The sequence below is a fragment of the Myotis brandtii genome, unplaced genomic scaffold (genome assembly GCF_000412655.1).
Source record: "Myotis brandtii unplaced genomic scaffold, ASM41265v1 scaffold898, whole genome shotgun sequence".
In the NCBI taxonomy this organism is placed as follows: Eukaryota; Metazoa; Chordata; class Mammalia; order Chiroptera; family Vespertilionidae; genus Myotis; species Myotis brandtii.
Genome location: NW_005371683.1, coordinates 348,056 through 370,886, shown reverse-complemented (window position 1 = coordinate 370,886; position 22,831 = coordinate 348,056). Strand labels below are relative to the sequence as shown.

Sequence of the window (22,831 nt, the reverse complement as noted above, 5' to 3'; positions counted from 1 at the left end):
TGGGTATTTCATGCCTATCAGTCAAATAGAAGGCGATAATTGTCAGTTTTATGACTTCTGATGAGTAAAAAGAAGATATTACTAATGAAGCACACTTTAATGGGCAGCATATTTCAAAAATGTTGGCTCTACTTAGGACAGGTAGTGAAGAAGACCTTGATCATGAAAAGGCTGGGAACCAGTGGCCTTCCGGACCACCCTTCAGGATTGGATTAGAAAGCTTAGTTGTGCTTACCACATGGCTCCTTGCTCAGGTGCAGACAGGAGTGGAGGCTGAGACTGAATGGGTGGCCATGACACCAGGAGTCTGGTCAGAGCCCTGACCTTGATTGACTCTCTACTGTGGGCCATGCTGTTTTTCTCTGAGCTTGAGTTTTTCTGTCTATAGGAGGGAAGTCACCAACTCCTCATTTCCTCATTTCCATGAGTGTGTTCATGAAAGGAAAGTAAGTGTAGGATTGAGAAAATGAGCTCAACCTCGTGTTAAGAAGATAGAAGAGGCTTTCAAGATTGAAACAGCTTTCCATGATATGCCCATGGGTGTGTTACATTGTCTCTGAAATTAATCAGCATGAAGTGTCTACTACTGAAAATTAAGGTGGTGGTGGTGGGGGTGTTTTTTAACAGGCAGGACAGTCTGTTCCTGGTTCTGCTAATGTGGCAGTTTGAGACAGGAAGTGTGGAAAATGAGAAGCCCTGGTTGCGGCAGATGTGTGTGGGTGGATTGTGGGCAGAGGCAGGTGGTGTGGTACTGGGGGCCACTGTGGGGAGACATTAGTGACCCTTGTTTTCTTTTGTTCCGAGCCCTCCGTCCAGTTTGGTTTACATAGAGCAGCTGGTTCCTTCCTTGGCTTCAGAGCAGCTCCCAAGCATCAGTTTATTTTCAGCATTAGGGAGGTAACAGGACCTTTGGGGAAGTGCCTAATGGGCTGGAAGGTGTGGACAAAGCAGGCCTGGAAGTGCAGGTAATGAGCCAGATCACGGGGGATGGAGAAGAGCGAGGCGCTGAGCTGGAGAAAGTGAAGACTCAGGAGGATTTAAATACTGAAATCCCGGGGCAGCTGATCCCAGGGAGATAGATCTGCCTGTCAGGGGTCAGGGGTCAGGGGTCAGGGATGAACACCAGCTGAGGATGCTGGGTTGAGTTCTCTTGCTTTCATACTGCAGATTTGATGAGAGATGAAAATCACTTCCGGTGCCCAGGGCCAGGAATTGGCTATGTGCCAAGCCCTCTGACCCTGAGCCTACCCCTCCCTCACCACTTGGGCCACTCCTTGGCTTCCATGTACTTCTTGCCAAACACCCCTAGGAAACTCTCTTCCTTCCGAGGTCTGTTCTCTACCCGGGCCCTTCTGCCCACTTCTCCACTGAGCTCTTTTGACATTCCTTTCCCCGAAGAAAAAAAGATGACTTTTCCAGCCAAGTACCCTGATTTTACAGAATTATTTCTTAGCCTTATGGGGTCCCCTCGTCCCAGGGTAAAGAGCAGCGGCAACGACTTGCAGGACACGCTCTGGAAAGCAGTGCTGGGAAGTGAAGGCAGTTGGTTCTTTCCCTCTCCCGTCCCTGTGCCCTTAGAGGAGCCCACAGAGCCCGAGCCTCCCAGATGACCTCCTTCGGGTCTTGGCCCTCGGGGAGTGGTTGGCAGCAGTGCGGGGCCCTCACCCACCACTCCTCTACCAGCAGGATGGGCAGAGAGGAGCCAGATCCTATGGGCAAGCTGATGAGAAATCACAGGCTCTTTTTAAAGAGAAAAGCCACCGAGGAAGCATGAAATCCAGACTCTAGTACCAGCTCTTCCCTGTCTTATTGTGTGTCCATAGGCAAGTCACCTGGCTGACCCTGAATATCTAGTTTGCCCCACCTGTCCAGTGAGTATGTAAATGAGTATTCCTGAAATAAGTTTCCGAAGGAAGCCCGGACCAATGACTGTTCCTGCTTCTAAATTGTCTTGCTTTCTCGTGGGCCATTGAGGCAGGCTGGCCGTGATGCCCTTGTGGGCTAAGCTTTACTGAAGTTTCCTGAGGTCTAGTCGGAACCTGGTCAAGTAGGCTTTGCCGCAGTCTAATCTCACTGGTGGTTTAGACATTCTGGCTTAAGCTCATGTCCCGAGTGCAAGGCCAAAACAACTTGAAGCCCGGCTCTTTTTGTGGTGGGCAAGCTAATTCTTGCCCATGGCTCTGAAGGGATAGATGAGATATCAGCCTAGACACTCTGTTGGACCTATTCTAGGAGCCTGCTCAGTTCTAAATGGGTAGGATCTCCAGACCTAAGACCCTCCTTCGAAGCTATATCATCCTTGCGTTGAGCAGGGTGCCATCTTACTGTCTTTCTATCTCTTTCCACCTCGGGTACTTCTGTGAGACCTTGGGCATGTGGGGAAAACATGTCTTCATGTTTGGGGGACTTTCTGAAAACCTACACGACTCTTCTACTCTTTCAGGAGGGTTTGCCTGATAAGTCTTCAGTTTGCCTTCCCAGTCTTCCTGGACCCTTGTCTCACTGAGGTGTTTGAGGATTAAACAAGAGTCTAGCTATGAAGTCGCTAGCCCTGTGCACGCACCTGACTTGGCCCCTAGTCATTTAGCTCTGGTCTGTCTCCTTTCTCTCTAGCGTGGGCATCCTACATGACCAACTCCCCGACGCTCATTGTTATGATTGGCTTGCCAGCCCGGGGCAAGACCTATGTGTCCAAGAAACTCACACGTTACCTCAACTGGATTGGAGTGCCCACCAAAGGTAGGTGCGGGTCGTTCATTCTTTGGGAAGGGAAACGATCCGTTCCTCCATCTCACAGGCTTCTGCGGGATTCATTCTTCCCGGCATCAAGGTTACAGGGTGCTTCTGGCAGAAGTAGTTGTTGCTTCTGGATTTGCTGAATTTATTCTTGCTCACAGACTTACTTCCTCCAGAATATATGATTCTATCCTCAATGCCTTTGACCGTATACACTTTACATTTTTTAAAAATAGATTTTTATTGATTTCAGAGAGGAAGGGAGAGGAAGAGAGAGAGAGAGAGAAACATCAGTGATGATAGAGAATCCTTGATCAGCTGCCTCCTGCATGCCCCACACTGGGGATCAAGCCTGCAACCTGGGCATGTGCCCTTGACCATACTCGAACCTGGGATCCTTCAGTCCACAGGCAGATGCTCCACCCGCCGAGCCAAACTGGTTAGGGCTACACTTGACATTTTTAAAGCCCTTACCTATATATCATCTTGTTTAATCCTAGCAGTACCCCAGTGAAATAGCAGAAGCTGCTGAGGAAATTGAAACTTAAGACTTGCCCAAGGTCTAATAAGTCTGAACTCCAGCATAATTTGATTCTTAACCTGGTATTGTTCCCTACATGCCTTGGTGCTTTTTTATTTTATTTTATTTTTTTTTATCCCCTTTGGCCACTCTGACATTAGACCAGGATGTCCCCTTTGGTGGGGCCACTGTATCGTCTCAGTGCTTAAGGGTGTTGGTGTCTTCTGCAGTGTTTAATCTTGGGGTATATCGGCGTGAAGCAGTCAAGTCCTATAAGTCCTATGACTTCTTCCGGCACGACAACGAGGAGGCCATGAAGATTCGCAAGTGAGTCTTCTGACGCCTGACCTCTGGGCCAGCTCTTTCTCGGCCATCCTAAGAGTGGATGTCATGGGGCTTAGTTTCCTTTTCAGTAAATATTTTTTGGGGATTTGAAGTGGAAGGTATCTTCTGGACAGGTCACTTTGGGCTTGGATGGGTGGAAGAACGGGGCTTAGGGAGATGTATGTATGCTTGCAGATTAAGCCTACAGAGGGATAAGATGTATGCATGGGCTGGGGGAAAGGGACAGATGTAGGCTGATATAAACATCTCAGTGGGGAGTTGAAAGGTCTAGTTAGGGAAGTGTTTGACCAGTGAGAAAACTTAAGCAGGAAGGGACGTGACTCCGATAGCAACCCAGCTGCTCCGGTCTCTGGCTATGCCTGAGCCTGGTCTCGCTGCACTCCCCCTGCTGACCTCCTCTGCTCTCACGGCAGACAGTGTGCTGTGGTGGCACTAGAAGACGTTAAGGCGTATCTCACCGAGGAGAGCGGGCAGATTGCGGTAAGCCTTGCCTACCTCTTCCCCGCCTTGGTCTCTACCCTTTCAAAGCTGTGTACCCCCCTCTCCCCCCCGCCGCCCCGGGTCCTCCTTGGTGGGATTCCATTTTTCGCTCCCCACTCATTGACCTTGTGGGCGCTCTTCCCAGGTGTTTGATGCCACCAATACAACTAGGGAGAGGAGGGACATGATTTTGAACTTTGCCGAGGAGAACTCCTTCAAGGTAGGATCTGACTCCACATCGGAGGAAAGGGGAGGAGTGGAAGTGGGCAGTTGGAAGGAACATGCAGATCGGTTTGGCTCTGGTGAGTGAGGCAAAGACTGGGTATATGATTCTATCCTCTTGGGGCAGGCCCACAATCCTTGAGTGTTTTCTCGCAGGTACTTTCTCAGCCCCTCAGCCTTTATGTCTGAGGCCCTGGGGATGTGGTAAGAGTTATTTTTAAATGAACAGGCCTTGAAGGCACTGTCATGAAAGAAAATCCTGGGGGATGTGGTGGCTGGGTGAGGTAGGTATGAGCATGTGCTCTTAATGAACAGCCTGGCCAATTTTGACTCATTCATCACTGCCCTCTCTTTCTGGCCAGGTGTTCTTTGTGGAATCTGTGTGTGATGATCCTGATGTCATTGCTGCCAACATCCTGGTGGGTGACACCCCTGTATACCACCACCTCTTTTTCCTTTGTGCCTGGTGTGTATGTGGAGGGGGGCTGGGGGCGGTAGGAGGGGAGAGTCTACTGGGTAATAAAAGAAAGAAATAGACCTGTTTAACATCACTGACGGATCTATTTGATCTGCCAGAGCACCGTTTTGTACTTCCACACTCTTGGGAGAGGAAACAGGCTTTGAGGAAGAAAATAAGAATTAGCTGTTGAATGGAGACCAAGACTTATACTGGAGGATTCCTGGCTCCATGTTCTGGGTGTTAGCTGGATGCGGAGACCTAGATGTCTTCTTAGAATAGACCAAACTCTCAGGGTCTGTCAGGGCCACTTTCTAGGAAGGTCACCCGCCCAGCATTTGTCTAATGGTCAGAGTATAAACCAGTGCCCATTTGATGGGTTGTGCTGTGCCAAGTAGACATCCACGCATGGTATCAAGATGGGGCTCTCCCAGCAACGTGGGCACTTGGGATCATCTAAGGAAGAGGCGTCTGGTCCAAGTCAGGCATGCGTCCAATCACGCATCTTATTCTGAATGGTTGTAGGGAGAAATGGAAGCACATTCTGTCTTCCCAAGGAGGTCCATGAAGGGATCGGGGCTCAGGAGCAGCTTCCGCTGCACGACTGCCGGCTGTCCTTCAGCCAAGGGCAAGCACATGACTCCCCAGTTGTCTTGCCCTTCTGGGTTGCCAGGATCATAGGACAGAGTGGGGGTGGTGCTCAGTGAGTGGGGATTGCCAGCGCTGCAGTGAAAGGCCACTGCTGTGGGCTTCCTTTTCTTTATTTAGCAGTGGCTGTTTGCAGCAGGGCCAGTGAGGGCAGACCTCTGACCAGGTCCTGCTCTTCTGTGATTCCAGGAAGTAAAGGTATCCAGCCCTGATTACCCTGAAAGGAACAGGGAGAATGTGATGGAGGACTTCCTAAAGAGAATTGAGTGCTACAAAGTCACCTATCAGCCCCTTGACCCAGACAACTATGACAAGTAAGGTTTGAGGCCACGGTTTAAAGAGCCACGGTTTAAAGAGCATGAATACGGATCTCATTGTTATGACAAGTAAGGTTTGAGGCCACGGTTTAAAGAGCATGAATACGGATCTCATTTGAGAAAAGAGCCTTTCTCTCTCTCTGTTCCCAAACTTCCTTCTGCCATTCCAGACCCTTGTATCTCTTCAGAGAAACAAGGAATGGATTTGTGGCTTCTATGTGGGTTGCATCTTACCCTTGAACACGGAAGTGTTTTGTTTTGTTTTTACGATCGTCAATTCTTCCTCTCTCTCCTCTAGAGCAGGGGCGGGGAACCTTTTTCCTGCCAAGGGCCATTTGGGTATTTATAACATTATTCGAGGGCCATACAGAATTATCAACTTAAAAATTAGTCTGCTATATTTGGTCAAACATTTAATTAACTCACCTCTAATGCTTTGGCAGGGGCAGACCAAATGATTTTGTGGGCCTTGTACAGCCTGCGGGCCAGACGGTCCCCACCCCTGCTCTAGAGCAAGATTTCTCAGCCTCCACATTGTTGACATTTTGAACTAGATAATTCTGTGTAGTTGTCTTGTGCATTGTAGGATATATAGCAGCATCCCTGCCCTCTGCTCACTAGATACCAGTAATAACTTCCAACCTGTGACAAGCTAAAATGTTTCCTGACATTGCCTGGGGAATGAAATCACCCTTGGTTGAGAAGCACTGCTCTAGATCAGTAGTTTTGAACGAGGGTAATGTAGGGTACCCCTTAGAGGTGTGTCATCAGCTTTTGATCAATTTTAAAAGTGTATAGTGTATGTGTGTGTATATATATGTTAAATAATATATATTAATACATATACATACATATATTACATATATAACAACACATATACAATATAAAACAATGTGTATGTTATATGCATGTGTATATGCATGTAATGTATATGTAATATGTATCTTGTTATATATAACAGATAACATTTAGGTATATAAATTAAACATGAAGTTCTCAGGAACATGCCTGGCTTAGTGAAATGTCTGATCATGGCTAGCTGTCGTTACTATGGCAGCATCTATCAGCAAAGTGGTGTACAATACACATTAACTTGATGTGTGTGAGGTATAGGAGCCATAGCAAAAGGTCAAGTTCATGTTGAAGAAAGATGTGTGCACATGGAAACTCTCGAGGACTGGGAGTGCTACATACAATAGAATATACAGATGATGTATTGTAGAATTGTAAACCTGAAACCTATATCATTTTATTAACCAGTGTCACCCCAGTAAATTAAAAAAAAAGAAAGAAACCTGTGAGAATGTGGCCTTTGAAAAGGCACGCAGTCAGCAGTTTCCAGTTCTAGCCCAATAAGAATACAGCCCTGCAGCCAAGCAAATGAGACAAGTGTGCATAACCACCGTTGAATCACTTCAGTGGTCTGCTTTGGAGCCTTTCAGTTCCTCAAAGGGTTGTCCGGAATGTTAGTATTTGCAGATGTTCTTTATATGAAGTTGCAAACCACCACCCTCGATATGGCTTAATAGTATATTCTTTAGTTACCCCCAAAGTCCTACATAGAGCACATTCTGGAAGTGTGTGTGTGTGTGTGTGTGTGTGTGTGTGTGTGTGTTTATAGATGTTATCTCTGATGGTAGGCTTATGGTACATTGATTTTTATTTGCATCAATGTACCTTTAAAAAATTTTTTTTGGAATAAGCATTATTTTTATTATGAGGTAATTCCATGATGGCCACAAAGCGAACTGTCCACGGAAGTGCCTTTGAGAGAGGATTGATGTAGGCAGATGCCGGGAATGCACAGAGGTTTCTCTGGTTCTGCTTCTCCTGCCTCCCCCTCACCGCTGGTGATGCTGTACTCTGGCCAGGTCTCGACCCCTCAGATGCGGGGCTGTGCTTCTCACCCAAATTCAAGGTTAGCAAAACCTTCAGGTCATCTAGTGTAGCCCCTCACGGGAGCCTGAGTTCTGTCGATCACACTTATTTCATGGCATAGGGTAGGCACTGAGGGACTGACCAGGAGTTGGGGAGATTTGTACTTCGTCTCGGTTCTGGGGAGTAATCCAGCTCTTACCATTCAGCCGGGCGGGGCTCTGACAGGGGGGGGAGGAGAGCTGCTGTGAGTCTGTGGGTAACTCTGACATCCTAATCCAGCTCTTACCATTCAGCCGGGCGGGGCTCTGACGGGGGGAGGAGAGCTGCTATGAGTCTGTGAGTAACTCTGACATCCGTTCCCCTGCTACCGTTAGCCTCAGATTTTTATACTCAGGGGATGTTTTTTCCCCTTCTGTCCCAGGGATCTTTCTTTCATCAAGGTGATCAACGTGGGCCAGCGGTTTCTAGTGAACAGAGTCCAGGACTACATCCAGAGCAAGATAGTCTACTACCTCATGAATATCCACGTCTATCCCCGCACCATTTACCTTTGTCGGCACGGGGAGAGCGAGTTCAACCTCCTGGGGAAGATTGGGGGCGACTCTGGCCTCTCGGTGCGGGGCAAACAGGTGAGCAGTTCGCCCGCAGGCTGGGTTTCCCAGGCTTAGAATTAGAGGGCGGAGTGGAGGTCACCTCTGTTATGCCCTTACTTCTTCCTAAACCCCATTGAGGCTTAGGTTTCAGACGGTCAAGCAAGGGCTAAAGGTTTTCCTTGTTCACTGATTCTAGCTCCGTACTGAAGGGTGGATAGCTTGGAACCATTCCTGCTGTGGTTGTTCAGCCATTGGTTATCGGGCACAACCTGTGTGCTTAGCAGAGAACAGGGCACCTCAGCGGAAGCTCTTTTCCTCTTGGGTTTATCGCATGGAGCACCTTTCCGATTTTGACTGCGGTCACGCACGGTGCCCTCCTCGGCCGAGTCAGCAGGTGTATGTGTGTGTCCGTGTTTCCTCTCTTTAAACTTTTATTTCAAACCCCAGTTTGCCCAAGCTCTCAAGAAGTTTCTGGAGGAACAGGAGATAGCAGATCTCAAGGTGTGGACGAGCCAGTTGAAGAGGACTATCCAGACTGCGGAGTCGCTGGGGGTGACCTATGAGCAGTGGAAGATTCTGAATGAGATTGATGCTGTGAGTGGGAAGTGCTGATGGCCCAGATAGCCTCTTATTCAGGCAGGAGCTCTCAGAAGCCACCATCTGGGCAGTTTTACCTAACATCTAGAACAGTGATGGCGAACCTTTTGAGCTCGGCGTGTCAGCATTTTGAAAAACCCTAACTTAACTCTGGTGCCGTGTCACATATAGAAATTTTTTGATATTTGCAACCATAGTAAAACAAAGATTTATATTTTTGATATTTATTTTATATATTTAAATGCCATTTAACAAAGAAAAATCAACCAAAAAAATGAGTTCGCGTGTCACCTCTGACACGCGTGTCATAGGTTCGCCATCATTGATCTAGAACCACCAAGTAGAGACATTGCAGAAGCTAACACTGTGGCTGGTGTGGGGAGGAAGTAGGAACAGTTCTACTCCTAATTAGGGCTTCCTGCCTGCTTGAACACCTGTGCCAGGAATGGCACTCCAACCAATTTGGGGGCACCTGGGAGTTCCATTTGGTACCTCGGTGTATTTTCTTCCTGGGAAAAAGAAATAGCTAACAGCTCTTTTCTTTAATTTCCACTTAGATCATTTGGCCAGCTATTCTATTTGGGGGCACCTGGGAGTTCCATTTGGTACCTCGGTATATTTTCTTCCTGGGAAAAAGAAATAGCTAACGGCTCTTTAGATCATTTGGCCAGCTATTCTAAAAAAAAGTCCTTTCCATTTGTTTCCTTGGCTTTCTCTGTCCTTGAGCACAAAAGTAGGCAATCCTTTTTCTTTGCTTCCTCTGCACCCTTTTATGCCTTCTGCACGAATTCTGCAGTCCCTTCCGCTGCCTCTCCTTCCCTGCTTCCTGTTCCTTTTATCCCGCTGATGCTTCTTGACCTTTAAATTCCCCACAGTAGTAGGAGAAAGTGGCAGCTTACGCTAGAGAAGCCGCCTCCTCTCCCCAGTGGCCCTCACCCTGCCCCGTCCCAGACACCCTGGCCAGGCAGTTGCAGGACGTGCAAGGACCCGGCACAGTGCCTGGCACGTAGTAAGAAACTAGTGTTCCTCAGTGTCGTCTGCCTTCGTTGGGTGGGGCTGTGTGGGCCAGTCTACCTTCGTAAGCCAGTGTGGCTCCTTGCAGGGCGTGTGCGAGGAGATGACCTACGCAGAGATTGAGAAGCAGTACCCAGAGGAGTTCGCACTTCGGGATCAAGAGAAATATCTGTATCGCTATCCTAGCGGGGAGGTGAGATTCCCTCATGTGGAGCCACTGCCCCGCCCTGTGCTGGCAGTTTGGTGTTAATTTGGGGGAAGGATTGAATGGATTTGGGGGGATCTAGAAAGGGTACTTGAGGCAGAACTTAGTTTATCCTCCTAACTTTGGGTCCTACTGTCTTTAATTCAGCTTAGGCAGTCAGATGCCTCATTCATTTGATAAGAGTGGCAAGACAAACTGTGTTGAGTATGTTGTAGAATCAACACCATCTTTTTCACTTTATTTTTTTCATTCCACTCACTACATCCCACGCCCAGAAATGGGCACCAAGTAGATATATGGGCTGTGAATGAAATCCCTATCAGCTTCAGAGTTTGGGCTGTTTCCTGGTCTCAGTGGCTTCACAGTCTAGGGATGTGTGAGATGAAGGAAGTCAACAGTATGACCGAGGTCCAGGGGACCTCCAGGAGCCCCTTGTTGCCTTATGCTCTGCCCGTTAATCTGGGGAAGAAAAAACCCAGGTGCTGAATGCAGATTTTCTCTTCTTGACCTGGAGTTTCCTCAGTCTGAATGTTGCCCTTGAAAGGTCTCAATATTCTTAGGAGCTTCCAAAGCTGGGGAGTTAGCAGGCGACATGCAGTCGCTGAAGCTCTAGGAGGGAAGCCAGCTGGGGAGGAAGGAGCAGTGGCCTCTTTACTCTGGACGCAGCCTCTGCCTCGGCTGCCAGCTTGTGCCCGGCCTCCTAGCAGCCTGCCCACTTTCCCCCCACAGTCGTACCAGGACCTGGTGCAGCGGCTGGAGCCTGTCATCATGGAGCTGGAGCGCCAGGGCAATGTCCTCGTCATCTCCCACCAGGCTGTCATGCGCTGCCTCCTGGCCTACTTCTTGGATAAGGGTGCAGGTGCCATTGAGGGAAGGGCTGGGAGGGGACTGGGCTTGGGGTGGCACCAGGATCCCTGGCAACTGGGCCTCCCCCTCTTTCACTCAAATGGGAGTGCATTCTTCAGGCACCAGTGTGGGGCGCCCAGCAGCCACCGAGCCAGCTACTGGCTGAATTGATTGCTGGTCCAAAAGCCCCCAGTGGAGGGGCTGCTCAGTCCTGCATGGCTAGAGGGCAGCCTCGAGCTAACCCTTCTGGCAGCATCAGAAAAGCGGTTGAACACTGCCAGCTTGTTACTTTGGCTACAAGGAGGGTGGTACCTTAGAAGCATTTTCATCCTTAGATTTAGGACAGTTTCTGGGTGGAGCTGGAAGGAAGTGCTGGCGCTTCCCTTCCCGACCTACCTGACTGGCTGGGAAGCCTGCAGGTGGGCCACGCTCTCTCCTTCCATGGGGTCCTGGCTGCAGCACTTACTCCTGTTTTGTCTGCATGGAGGGATCGAAAATGGGCTTACATCCTTCCTTAGCCACGCAGTCGCTTGGGTGGCTTCTTGGGTGGCTGTCTCGATAACTGTCTGGGGTTCAGGGGAGGAGCTGCATAACTCTAGGTCAAGGTTAAGGGAGGAGCTGTATCACTCCAGGTCAAGGTAAAGAAAACTCATGAGCTCCTTAGTCTCTTTCTGCCACTAGCTTGACCTCACTCCATACGAAGAGTCTTCCTCACCTGGTCTTTCTGCTTTCAGATGAGCTACCGTACTTGAGGTGCCCTCTCCATACCATCTTCAAACTTACTCCTGTGGCCTACGGTAAATATGCATTTAGGAGCTGGGCAGAAGGTGGGGATAGAGGAAGGTCAGGATTTCTCTGAAGTTTGTGTAGAAGTTCAACTTCATCGCCCCTGTATACCAGGAAAGCCCTGTTGTTAAATGTATGTATGTATTGGGGGCATAGGCATTCTTTTCTGGTGTGCTTTCCCGTACTGAAACAGAGGGATGTTTCTCGGAGCTTTGCCCCCCAAAGGCCTCTTTTCTCTCCTCTGTGCTCCCAGGGTGCAAAGTGGAAACGATCAAGGTCAACGTGGAGGCTGTGAACACTCACCGAGACAAGCCAGCGGTAAGTATTTCCCACAGACGAGCGTGCAGGTTCCCTGCCACCTTGAGAACTGGAACCTTTGGCATCAAGACACTGGGGTTGCTTTTATGTACAAAAGGAAAACAGATCCAGGACTCACGTCCTACGTAGTCTGCTCACTTCCAAGAGGCAGAGATGTTGGAATTAACTATTTTTAGAGATTAGTACCTCTTTCATGAGTCTTGACCTTGGGACCTCCTGGAAATCCAGTTAAAAATGCAAAGCGTTTGGCTGAAGTGAAGTTCAATGCCCTCCTCCCTCCCCCCTCCCCCCGCTTTAGGAAGCAGGATCCAGCAGACCCTCACCTGTAAGGTGGGGTGAAGAGGTGCAGTTTTGTTCCTAGGTCTGTCCTGGTAGTCCGTTTGCTCTTAAGTGAGCCCCTTCCTTTCTGGGTCCCTCTTTCCTGCTTTGGAGTTCGATGCTCAAGGAGCGTCTCCCTCTATAACCCTTTATCTTCCTGGGGCTAGGGGACCAGGCCACAGCCAGGGCTCAGGAGGCTGCCTCAGGAGCAGGATGAGTGTTGTGGTTATGAGCATTATGTAACCTTCACGGGTGAGCTTTTGTCTTGGCTTTCATTTGTGTGGTGTCCCTCCGTTTCTAATCAGAACAACTTTCCCAAGAGCCAAACCCCTGTAAGGATGAGAAGGAACAGCTTTACACCTCTGTCCAGTTCGAATACAATAAGGCGTCCGAGAAATTACAGTGTTGGGAGCCGGCCCCTCAAGCCCCTCAGCCCTCTCCGTGCCCTGGACATGCAAGAAGGGGCCGACCAGCCGAAGACCCAAGTCAGCATTCCGGTGGTGTAACTGTGTGTTTCCCTCCAGTCCTGGCCTCCTGCCCTTGCCACTAATCACCAAGGAGTCGTTTAACTTCCAAGCCCCACCCCCGACCATGAACGTGAGGCCGTGTGTCGCAGACCAACCTTAGCTGTCCTGCAGTGTGAACCCTCTCCCCATCCAGGGGCAAGTTGCCGAGTTGGGCGCTTCAGAACACGTCCTCATTGGGTGGTCTGGAGGAGGAGGAAAAGGGGTGCTCGCCCCTGGGCTGATAAGCTTACCTGGGACTGAGGCTAAGCAGGGCCAGTACGTTGGTTCTTGTCAGTCTCTGGTGTCTAAAGTGACTGATGTTAGTAAGTTGGGGGTGGGGTGGAGGGGGACACAGAAGCCCACTTTCCCCTTTACCTTTGTCTCTTCAAAGTGTGCTTTACTCACCGTGCTTACCTGCCTGCTTTCTCCCCCTCCCTCATCTCCCCATTGGATTGTCTAGTGTGATGCATGTCATTGTCACTGTAGTGTCTGACTAGGGGGGACGGGAAGGTCAGCAAGAGAAATTCTCTCTGCAGGGGGCCCAGATGGACGTGGACCTGGGGAGCCTTTCTTTCTCCTGCTCCATTTCTCTCAAGCCAGGTCTTGCAAGGGTCCGCCTAGGCCAGCGGTTCTCAACCTGTGGGTCGCGACCCCTTTGGGGGTCGAACGACCCTTTCACAGGGGTCGCCTAAGACCATTGGAAAACACATATATAATTACATATTGTTTTTGTGATTAATCACTATGCTTTCATTATGTTCAATTTGTAACAATGAAATTGGGGGTCACCACAACATGAGGAACTGTATGAAAGGGTCGCGGCATTAGGAAGGTTGAGAACCACTGGCCTAGTCTCTAGAACATCCGCAGATGCTCTGGAGCCAGTAAGTGGATGTAGGGGGAGAGTTCTTGCCTCCTTTCATGAGAAATAGTCCCAAGGCTTTGCTGCCCTGGGGAGAGCTGCCTTTGAGAAAGGGGGAAGTAGCTTAGTTTGCATTTTTCAGGAGCCAGGCACAGGTCTTGTGGCAGCTGTGGGGTGAGGTTTAGGAGAGGAGGGCGGTCCCCTGCTGCTGCAAGGCTTTCGCAGGCCCGGTCATCTGTGTTCTCCAGTGGCTCCCAGCCTCTTTGCCAGCCACTGCTAGCCAGTGACCTCTGGGGCTGTAGAAGGACAGTAACCACTGACTCAGGAGTCACCACTGATGTTTGAATTGCTCAAGTCGAAAGGCAGAGAAGAGTTCATCCAGCTGCTTATTATTTTCGAAGCACTCCCTTTTAAGTTGAAACATCTCGAGCGGGCTTCTGGACCCTGTGGGGTCTAGCTCTTGGCTGCTTATATTTATTTCCCTATTCCGTTCTGTCACTTTATTTTTTCTGTAGGGTTACACAGAAAAGGTTTACAGCAGGGATTCTTAGCCCCTTGGTGAATGATGGCATGCTTCTCCCCCCGAATTTGTATGTAAAACATGAATACATGGGCATTTTTTCCAAGAAGCAAGTCTAGAGTTCTCAAGAGATTTTTAAAAGAGAGAGACGACTCCCCATCTTAAAGTTATCAGTTTGTCCTTTAGAAGTAACCGGCGAGAACATAGTAGCTGTTGGCCATGGGGGTTTGGGTGACCGAAGGCCTTTCGTCAAGGCTCTTATCCAGGAATCGTCATGAGAACCCCCGTTAGCACTTTGGAAATGTACACATGCCGGGGTCTGCTTTCGGCTCAGTGTTCACTCAGAGTCTCTAGGGTTGGGGTCTGCACGTGCCTGTGGTTAAACAGCTTCCCTGTGGGTTCTGGTGCGTCCTCCAGGTTGGAGAGCTCCGTTCTGTGAAGTTGGGTAAAGGAGTACTGGGACAGAGTTCCTTAGACACCGCAGCAACCTAGGGATTCTGCATCTCTCATGGAGCGAGATGTTGAGCAGGCCACAGTACTAAGTGAAGTGATGCCCCCCAAAGCAGGCTGCTGTGTTTTAGAGTTATTCTAGGACTAGGTCCTACTCCCACCTCTAACCACTTACATTGCAGGAACAAATCACTATGTAAATAAGCGTCCTTGGCGATTAGCTAGGAATTTTAAGCACCTGGAGATAGGCACTGAGATAAAACCTGTAGGTTGAGAAAGATTATCATCAGAGTCCTCTATTCTTCTATCTTGAATAGGACATCACAGGCTGCTCGCCCAGATTCTGCTTGGAATTACCTGCTCTTCCTGCTCAGCCATTTGCATAATGTGTACTTAGTTCTCAATTTGTGGGGCTTTGGGCTGGGTGGAATCGGGGGTGGAGGAATACATAGAAGTAGAAGAAAAGGTGCTTGCCTTGAAGAAGGTTATATTAGAGACCCGGCATATAATTTATAATAAATGAGCATTTGTGAAACAGCAACCCTGAGTCTGTAGGTGTGGACACTAAAGTGGAGTGCAGATTACAGTGGGGCCTTGACTTACTAGTTTAATTCGTTCCGAGACCAAGCTCGTTAAGGAGCTCGTTAACTCAAATTACTCTGTCAACTCAATGCAAAAAATCGGCTGAGAGACAGCTGGTATCTCAAAAAACTCGTTAGTCGGGACACTCGTAAGTCAAGGCCCCACTGTGCTTCTGACCTTTCTCTTGTCCTTGACCATGAAACTGACCAAGGTGGGAGGTGGGAATGCCCCTTCCCCACCTCCCTGCCCCATTGGAAGGATGAGGTGTGGTCTGTGAGGTATGTGTGGCACTTTTAGGAGGTTGTCTCCTCTACTTTGCTTGACTGGTGGTATCTTTAGCCCAAATGAACATTCACTCCACCTTTTCTCCCGCTGTGCTGTGAGAGTAATTCAGAGCTAATGAATGCGAAGGAGCATTTTGCTCCAAAGACTTGTGATTTGGGCTGTACATACTCCTAGTGAGAGAAGTGTCTAACAACTAGCATTATGTTAGCTTGTTAGGAGCCCCAGCATTAGCCACAGGTCACGGAGATGTTCATGGGGATGACTTCCCTGCACTACCCCCTGTGCTAGTTTGCTTCCCCCAGAAGAGGATGCTGATGTGGTCTTAGTCTTCTCAGATAGGACCCAAGAAATTAGAACTTGACCACAGCAAGGGCTTCAGCATTCTTCCATTTTTAGAGCAAGATTTCTCCAGAGAAGGTTCAGCAGAAGAAGCCAGGAGAACATAGGATGAACTAGAGCTACAAATTTTATTTTATTTATTTCATTTTTAAAAAATATATTTTTTTATTTATTTCAGAGAAGAAAGGAGAGGGAGAGAGAGAAACATCAATAATGAGATCATTGATTGGCTGCTTCCTGCACACCCCCCACTGGGGATCGAGCCCACAGTCCAGGCATGTGCCTTGACCAGGAATCAACCATGATCTGGTTCATAGGTCGACACTTAACCACTGAGCCTTGCCAGCGGGGTGAGCTACAAATTTCAGAGAAGTCCTACTTCCTATCTTTTTTTTTCTTGTCCTCCTCTTGTTACTTGATTGTGTATTGGTAGTATATCCACATTACTATGATTATGTCTGTATTACAAATTCTATGAAGAAAGGGCGGACTCGAGCATTTTTTGCTGAGCCTTTCAGTTTTGTTATAGGAGTAATAGGTGAAGGATTTAGCATCTATTGGTAGAAAATTGGGAAAGCACTATATTCAATTTTTCTACACTCCCCCCATTTTTCGGTTGCAGTGCCATTGAGTTCTATTTTTTTTTAATTTATTATTGCTTTAAAGCTGAAGGAGGAATAATTCTGTGACAGACTTTAATCCTCAGATTTGAATTTAGCTGTTACTTATCTGTATTGTCTTGATTTTGTTTTGGTAAGGGGATTGTTTTACATTAATTGGAAAGCAGAATAGGAAAATATTTTAAAACTCTTAAAATGTTGTGCTAGGTGGTCTTATCATTATCTCTAGTTTTTGTTTTTATTTTGTTTTCTTTTCCCCCAAGAAGTTAAGAGTTAGGAATACGATGCTTGTTTTCCTAGGCTGAACAGTTGAGTGTTTCCTGTGAGACTCTTGCTGTTCCTCTTTGGAACCTACTTGGTCTTCAGAGGTACTGGCGTTTTGAAGAAACATGAAATAGCTGTTTGGAATAAATCCATCTTAAACGGTATTTCTGTGAGCAGGAGTTCCGAGTTCCAGAGAAACTATGGGTGCTTGGGGTAGTGAAAGGACAAGGGGGGGGGGGTGTCAAAAAATTGAGAGAACTATATCTTACGCACAGTTCATTGTCTTTTGCTAAGCTCAGAAGCCAGGTTGTGTTTGTTTTCAAGAAATCTGATAAATTTACCCAGGTGTTCCAGTGTGCATTTTGACATGTTTGTGTTTTAAAATATTTTAATTTAAAAAGTTACATAACAATTGAGTCAGGTTTAGCAGGATTGATCTCTTACTTCCTATAGAGGTGATATAGACACCAGAAGTACGTCCAGGAATTTAATTGAGATTCATAGTCCAGAAGACTGTATGTAGCAGTAGCTATGTCCTGATTCACTGACAGACTCTGAAAGGATTTGTATGCTGACTGACAGCCTCTAGTGGGGTCTGTGTGCTGACTGACTGACAGACACTAGTAGGGTCTGTGACTGACAGACTCTAGTAGGGTCTGTGTGCTGACTGACAGACTCTAGCGGGGTCCGTATGCTGACTGACTGACAGACATTAGTAGGGTCCGTATGCTGACTGACTGACTCTGGTAGGGTCTGTATGTTGACTGACACTCTAGTAGGGTCTGTATGCTGACTGACTGACAGACACTAGTAGGGTCTGTGACTGACAGACTCTAGTAGGGTCTATGTCAGTGATGGCGAACCTATGACACGTGTGTCAGAGGTGACATGCGAACTCATTTTTTTGGTTGATTTTTCTTTGTTAAATGGCATTTAAAATAAATATCAAAAATATAAGTCTTTGTTTTACTATGGTTGCAAATATCAAAAAATTTCTATATGTGACACGGCACCAGAGTTAAGTTAGGGTTTTTCAAAATGCTGACACGCCGAGCTCAAAAGGTTCGCCATCACTGGTCTATGTGCTGACTGACTGTACTAGGATATGTAAGCTGACAGTCTGACTGTTTTGTTACTGTACCAGTTGTTATTGTAGTTCTCTGTCTATTGTACGTGTCCTACAAAGAAAGGAAGTAAACACTCCACATGTGTTCTTTAGGAGGAAGTTCTGTAAATTATGATTTTTTAATAGACATTGCTTTTAGAGTAGCAGCCAAAGTTTCATCATTTTTAGAAAATGAAGGTTGTGTATCACTTGTATGACATTTTGTAAACTCAGCTAAGGAAGTGTCTGCTCAAAGCCTGAAATGGTTATTCTACTTGAAGTCATTTCATTCATTCCCCAACTTCTAGGCAGATTTCACTTTTACCACCTGTGTCTGAACCTCCTGTGTCCACAGCTTCTCTGTTATAGAATGTAGCACTCCATTGGATAATGTGGTGATTTTAGTCTGCCATGCATTTGGCACTTATTCATGACCTAATAAATAAAGATGCAAAGGTAATTTTGCATTCAAAATTGATTTTAAGAGGTGGCAAAGTATTCTTTTTAGTAAGCCTTTCATTGGGGATCTATGACCAATATTTACTATTCAATGTTTTTGTGTCTGAATTGCTTTTGTACATTTTTTTTTATTGTGTTGAAGTAACTAGATCAACTCATTCTGACACGGTAATGGTTTTGCTATGGCAAAAGCCAAGGACTGATCACCAACTGTGCCCGGGTTGGGAATGGGCTGAGTACTCCTGGGTTGAATAGGAATGGACTGAATTGGGAACCCAAGCAATAGAATTATCCTGCTGATTTCCTAGGCACAGCTCTGTTAAAAGAAAGAATGTAAGTCCTTAACAGCATTCTGATTTAATCTGGTGACATTGATATCAAAATATGCCACTCAGATCCACAGAAGGTGTGTATAACTGTATTTGAAATGTGTTTTGTGTGTGTGTGCAGAATGGGTAAATAAAATTGTTGAGTAACTTGAACCTATCAGAAGGCTCCTGGGTTTTTTGTTTTGTATTTTGGGTTGTGTTTTCTACCCATGCCATCCCTTCTCCCCCACCGCCCCACCCCAAGCCTTGCCTCACACTGCCCAGTGATTGAACCCCAGACCAGCCAAAGCCAGTTCCCAGTGACTGGAGTCCTTGGTGTAGGCATGGCTCTCTTCCACCACCTTCTGGGGAAGATGGGAAGGACATTATGAAAGGCACGTGAACTTCTGCAGGAGTTGTGTGTACTTTTTGAGAATGACCTCTACAAGAATTACCTGTTACCTTTGACTTCCATTAACAAACATGTGACTCACTATTTATTGTAAAGAAAAACCTTAAAGATCTCTTAGAATTTAGTGGGCTGTTCCTTCTAAAATATCGCCTGCCTGTTTCTAAAGAGGTGACAGCCAGTGGGATAAACCAGGGTTTAGCTTCTGGGACGGGAAAATACAGGTGAATTGTATTACCATTGCCATGCCTTACTCCAGTGGTTCTCAACCTTGGCTGCACATTAGAATCACCTGGGAATCTTTTTAAAATCCTGATTTCTGGGCCTCATCCTCCGGAAATTCTGTTTCCAAGGTTGAGAACCACCGCCTTACTCCTGTTACTCTAACAGAGACTGGGAGCTCATTAGACCTGCAGACGCTCGGGCCCCATCCCAGGTTTACCGAATCAGAATCTTCGTCTTAACAGGATTACCTAGTGATTCACATGCACACTTAACATTTGAGAAACACTGTTCTAAAGGGAAGAATTTCTCCCAAGTGAAAACGTTAAATCCCGGTTTATGGGAAGAGGTTGATTTCTGCTCTGAAGTCATCAGTCGATTTCAGAATGGGCTGGCATAACTACGATGGTAGAGACCCTCCTCAGAAGCCAAGTAGCCCCCGACTGCAATGTCACGCTCTTGGCATGCTCTTTTGGCTGGTGGAGCCTACAGACTCTCCTTTTACCACAGGGCTCCCTACAGCTTCTGCCTCATTTCTTGGGTATGTAGCTTATGGTCCAGGTGTCAAAGGACTGCCTGGTCCAACATGGCGCAAGGAGAGTCTGTTTTCCTGGGAAAGAGGCCCATGACTGTGCCACTGGGGTCTGACTGAGTCCCAGGAGTAGTGGGGTGTGTGCAAGCACACCAGTGTCTGTGCGCATGTCTGTGTGCAGAGGGGGTGTGGGCGAGGGGAAGCAGTGGAGGGATTCGGCTCTACTTTTCTTGACTTGCCAGTTCTGTGGTGGTGTAATTGCTTTGTTTCTCTTCCTCTCTGGCTCCTAGGCAAAGACCTCGCTGGCGGTGCCTAGACGCTCCTCTCCGGCCTCCCTCCCAGCGCTCTCCTGATACGGAAGCTGAGGCCAGACCTCCTGGGGGGATTGGGATCTGCTGGAAAACTTGGATGTCAGCACCACCAGGGCTTGATCGAGAAGTGAAGTGGGGATTGAACACTTGGCACCACCAAAATGGGGCCTGGAAAAGCATCACCACATTTCTCCCCCTCATGCCTAATGGGAATATCAGTTACACCGAAAAACTTAACTTTCTTTGTGCCTCCAAATATTAACAGCCTGAACCGGTTCATTTTTTTTTTTTTATGATCTCTTTGCCATGTTTGGCCCAAGTTGGCCAATCTGGCTCTGTTTCGGTATCTAGCACCCTACCTGTGACTGTCTCTAGCTGGCTATTTTTTGTCTAAGGTGCAAATACACCTCTCAGATTTAATTGTTTCCAGGTGAGAGGGCTGAACCCCCGTAAGTCTTTTCTGTGCTGTATGAGCTGGTCTCCCATCCTTTCCAGGTGAGCAGGATTGGAGTACAATTTACATAGGTTAGCATTCACTTATTTCACATTGCAAACAGACAAATTCACCAGGTGAATGGAGGGTATGTGAGTAATGCAGTCCCTGAACTGTCTCTCCCGTGGTGATGGGAGAGTGGTGTCCACAGCAACCTTTTCCTTTAGAGAAGTTTGCTGGCTCCAGGCCCCTCAAGGGCAGGATCTGACTGCAAGACTCCCCCAAATGGGTGCCTGTCTTCTAGGCTCTCTGTAGCTGCTGTGTTTTCTACCTGATGCTGCGTGCCTCTCAGGGCTGAAGAGGCCAATGTTCTCCGTGGTGATTGGGAATGAGGGCTGAAGAGAAAAGCAGGGTGCCCTTTCCATCACATGAAGAGATAAAGAAGACTCCTTGGGAATCAACTCTACCGGGGAGTTCTTTTGATTTCAAAACAGGTACCCTTCTTTGGGGTTTGTCACCAAGACATGGTCTCTTAAGAAAGCTGTGGCCGTGACTTTAAGAGCAGCTGGTGTTCTGACGCCTGCCTCTTAGCTAGTTGTCTCTGTTTTGGTCTACCTGTCTCATGTAAAACATTGGAGGTGCAGGGGAACCAAACCCTTAGTCAGCTGGTTTCCCTTAAAGATAAGCCAGATAATTATCCCCTAGATCAGTGATTATCAAATATGCAAACATGTCTCTGTAGATACTCATGTCACTCCCTGAAAGAGGATGATAGCTCCAAAGGATATTATTATATCTTACACTCAAAATCATTGCTTTTTTTCCTTTTCTTTCAAGAATGGTAAGTTTTTAAGCTTTTACATTTTTGATTCCTTTTCACTCAGATGCCCACTTGCTGGGCAAGAGGGTGAGTAGCCAGAAGAGTAATGAAATGTAGCTTTTTTCAAATGGTTCTTTTATACTGTGGTTGATACGGGGCTGTTACCGAAGATGTGATGAGCTGGGCTGCAGGCAGTTCAGCATCCAGCACCTGGGAGCTGCTTTTATATGCACGAAGCTGCCTTCAGAGAGGCTCCTGACTCTGCTCTGTAGCAGGTGATTTTCATCTCGCTGCCGGGAGCATGCTCTACTGTACTGGCTGTGTTCTTGGAATGCAGGTGTCTCTCTGCATCTATGTACACTGTCTTTTGATGATCAGATAATTTGTTATTTAGTTATTTATTCATCCATGTAAGGTATTTTTTCAAGTCTCCATAGTAGTGTTTGCATGTATTTAATCAGAATGTACGGTCATTTGTGTTGTCATTTTTTTTTTTTTTGGGGTAGAAATTGAGATCGTTGGAGCATTCAAGTCTATTGTTCATAGTATTACCTTAAATTAAATTTCCAGAATATAGATATCTGTCTTCTGTAAAAAGCTAATAACTATGTTAAAGCACAGCGGATTTCTTTGAATACTGTTTTGCTCATAAATTTTTATCTATAAATCAAGAGATGCATTTCTCTGCACAAAAGTTGATCTCCTCGATCAATAAAATCATGCTGAAATATGTAATATGTATTGCTTTTGTAATAATACAATAAAAGTTATTTTTAACTAAAAGTGCAATTTTTGAAATCGCACACAAAAGAAGATAACATTGGATACATTACACATACACAGGATATTAATAACATCGTGCAAAATGTGTTTGAAACTAGCTTCTTTAAAATTATCCTTAAATTACTAGATTGTGTATATATTTCCAACTGATGGTTTGAACTGGTGACTCCTGCCTTTATCAAGTTCATTAGCTTTTCAAAATGATATCAGTGGGCGTGGGATCGTTACGGTCATGCATTATCGGCATTCTAAAGCTTTATTCATTTATTTAACAGATATTTAATGATCACCTATTGGTTGCCATGCCATGGCTAACAAGAAGTCTCTGTCCTCTTTCTACAGTGGTTCTTTGTGTATATATTTCCAACTGATGGTTTGAACTGGTGACTCCTGCCTTTATCAAGTTCATTAGCTTTTCAAAATGATATCGGTGGGCGTGGGATCGTTACGGTCATGCATTATCGGCATTCTAAAGCTTTATTCATTTATTTAACAGATATTTAATGATTACCTATTGGTTGCCTTGCCATGCCATGGCTAACAAGAAGTCCCTGTCCTCTTTCTAGAGGTTATGATTGGAAAGGAAAAAGTGAACAGCAGTTCTGTAACTCATCCCTCCCTACTGGGGATGCCTTCCCTCATAAATAGCCTTGACCAAAACCGTTATTAGGCAATAGTGATGTAAATGTTTATGATAAAGGGATTTGGAACACTCTCATTAGTGTCAGTAGCAATAGAGAT

At 46.8% G+C, this 22,831-nt stretch overlaps 1 protein-coding gene across 7 annotated transcripts in view; it reads left to right on the top strand.

Moving 5' to 3' along the window:
• The window catches only part of PFKFB2 (6-phosphofructo-2-kinase/fructose-2,6-biphosphatase 2), a 29,068-nt gene extending 7,026 nt beyond the window's left edge, over positions 1-22,042 (top strand). For 6 of the 7 annotated variants that reach the window (XM_005885214.2, XM_005885217.2, XM_005885216.2 and 3 more), the window contains 13 exons: positions 2,614-2,739; positions 3,487-3,583; positions 4,015-4,081; positions 4,227-4,301; positions 4,666-4,722; positions 5,598-5,722; positions 8,025-8,232; positions 8,644-8,790; positions 9,896-10,000; positions 10,742-10,871; positions 11,593-11,655; positions 11,898-11,962; positions 12,586-13,469. In XM_005885214.2, coding sequence (XP_005885276.1) covers positions 2,614-2,739; positions 3,487-3,583; positions 4,015-4,081; positions 4,227-4,301; positions 4,666-4,722; positions 5,598-5,722; positions 8,025-8,232; positions 8,644-8,790; positions 9,896-10,000; positions 10,742-10,871; positions 11,593-11,655; positions 11,898-11,962; positions 12,586-12,786 — 1,466 coding nt within the window. In that variant the 3' untranslated portion in view covers positions 12,787-13,469. Of the gene's footprint in view, positions 1-2,613; positions 2,740-3,486; positions 3,584-4,014; positions 4,082-4,226; positions 4,302-4,665; positions 4,723-5,597; positions 5,723-8,024; positions 8,233-8,643; positions 8,791-9,895; positions 10,001-10,741; positions 10,872-11,592; positions 11,656-11,897; positions 11,963-12,585; positions 13,470-20,033 lie in introns of those variants that run through there. The other variant, XM_005885213.2, reaches the window with a different exon arrangement.
• The last annotated feature ends 789 nt before the right edge of the window (positions 22,043-22,831 follow it).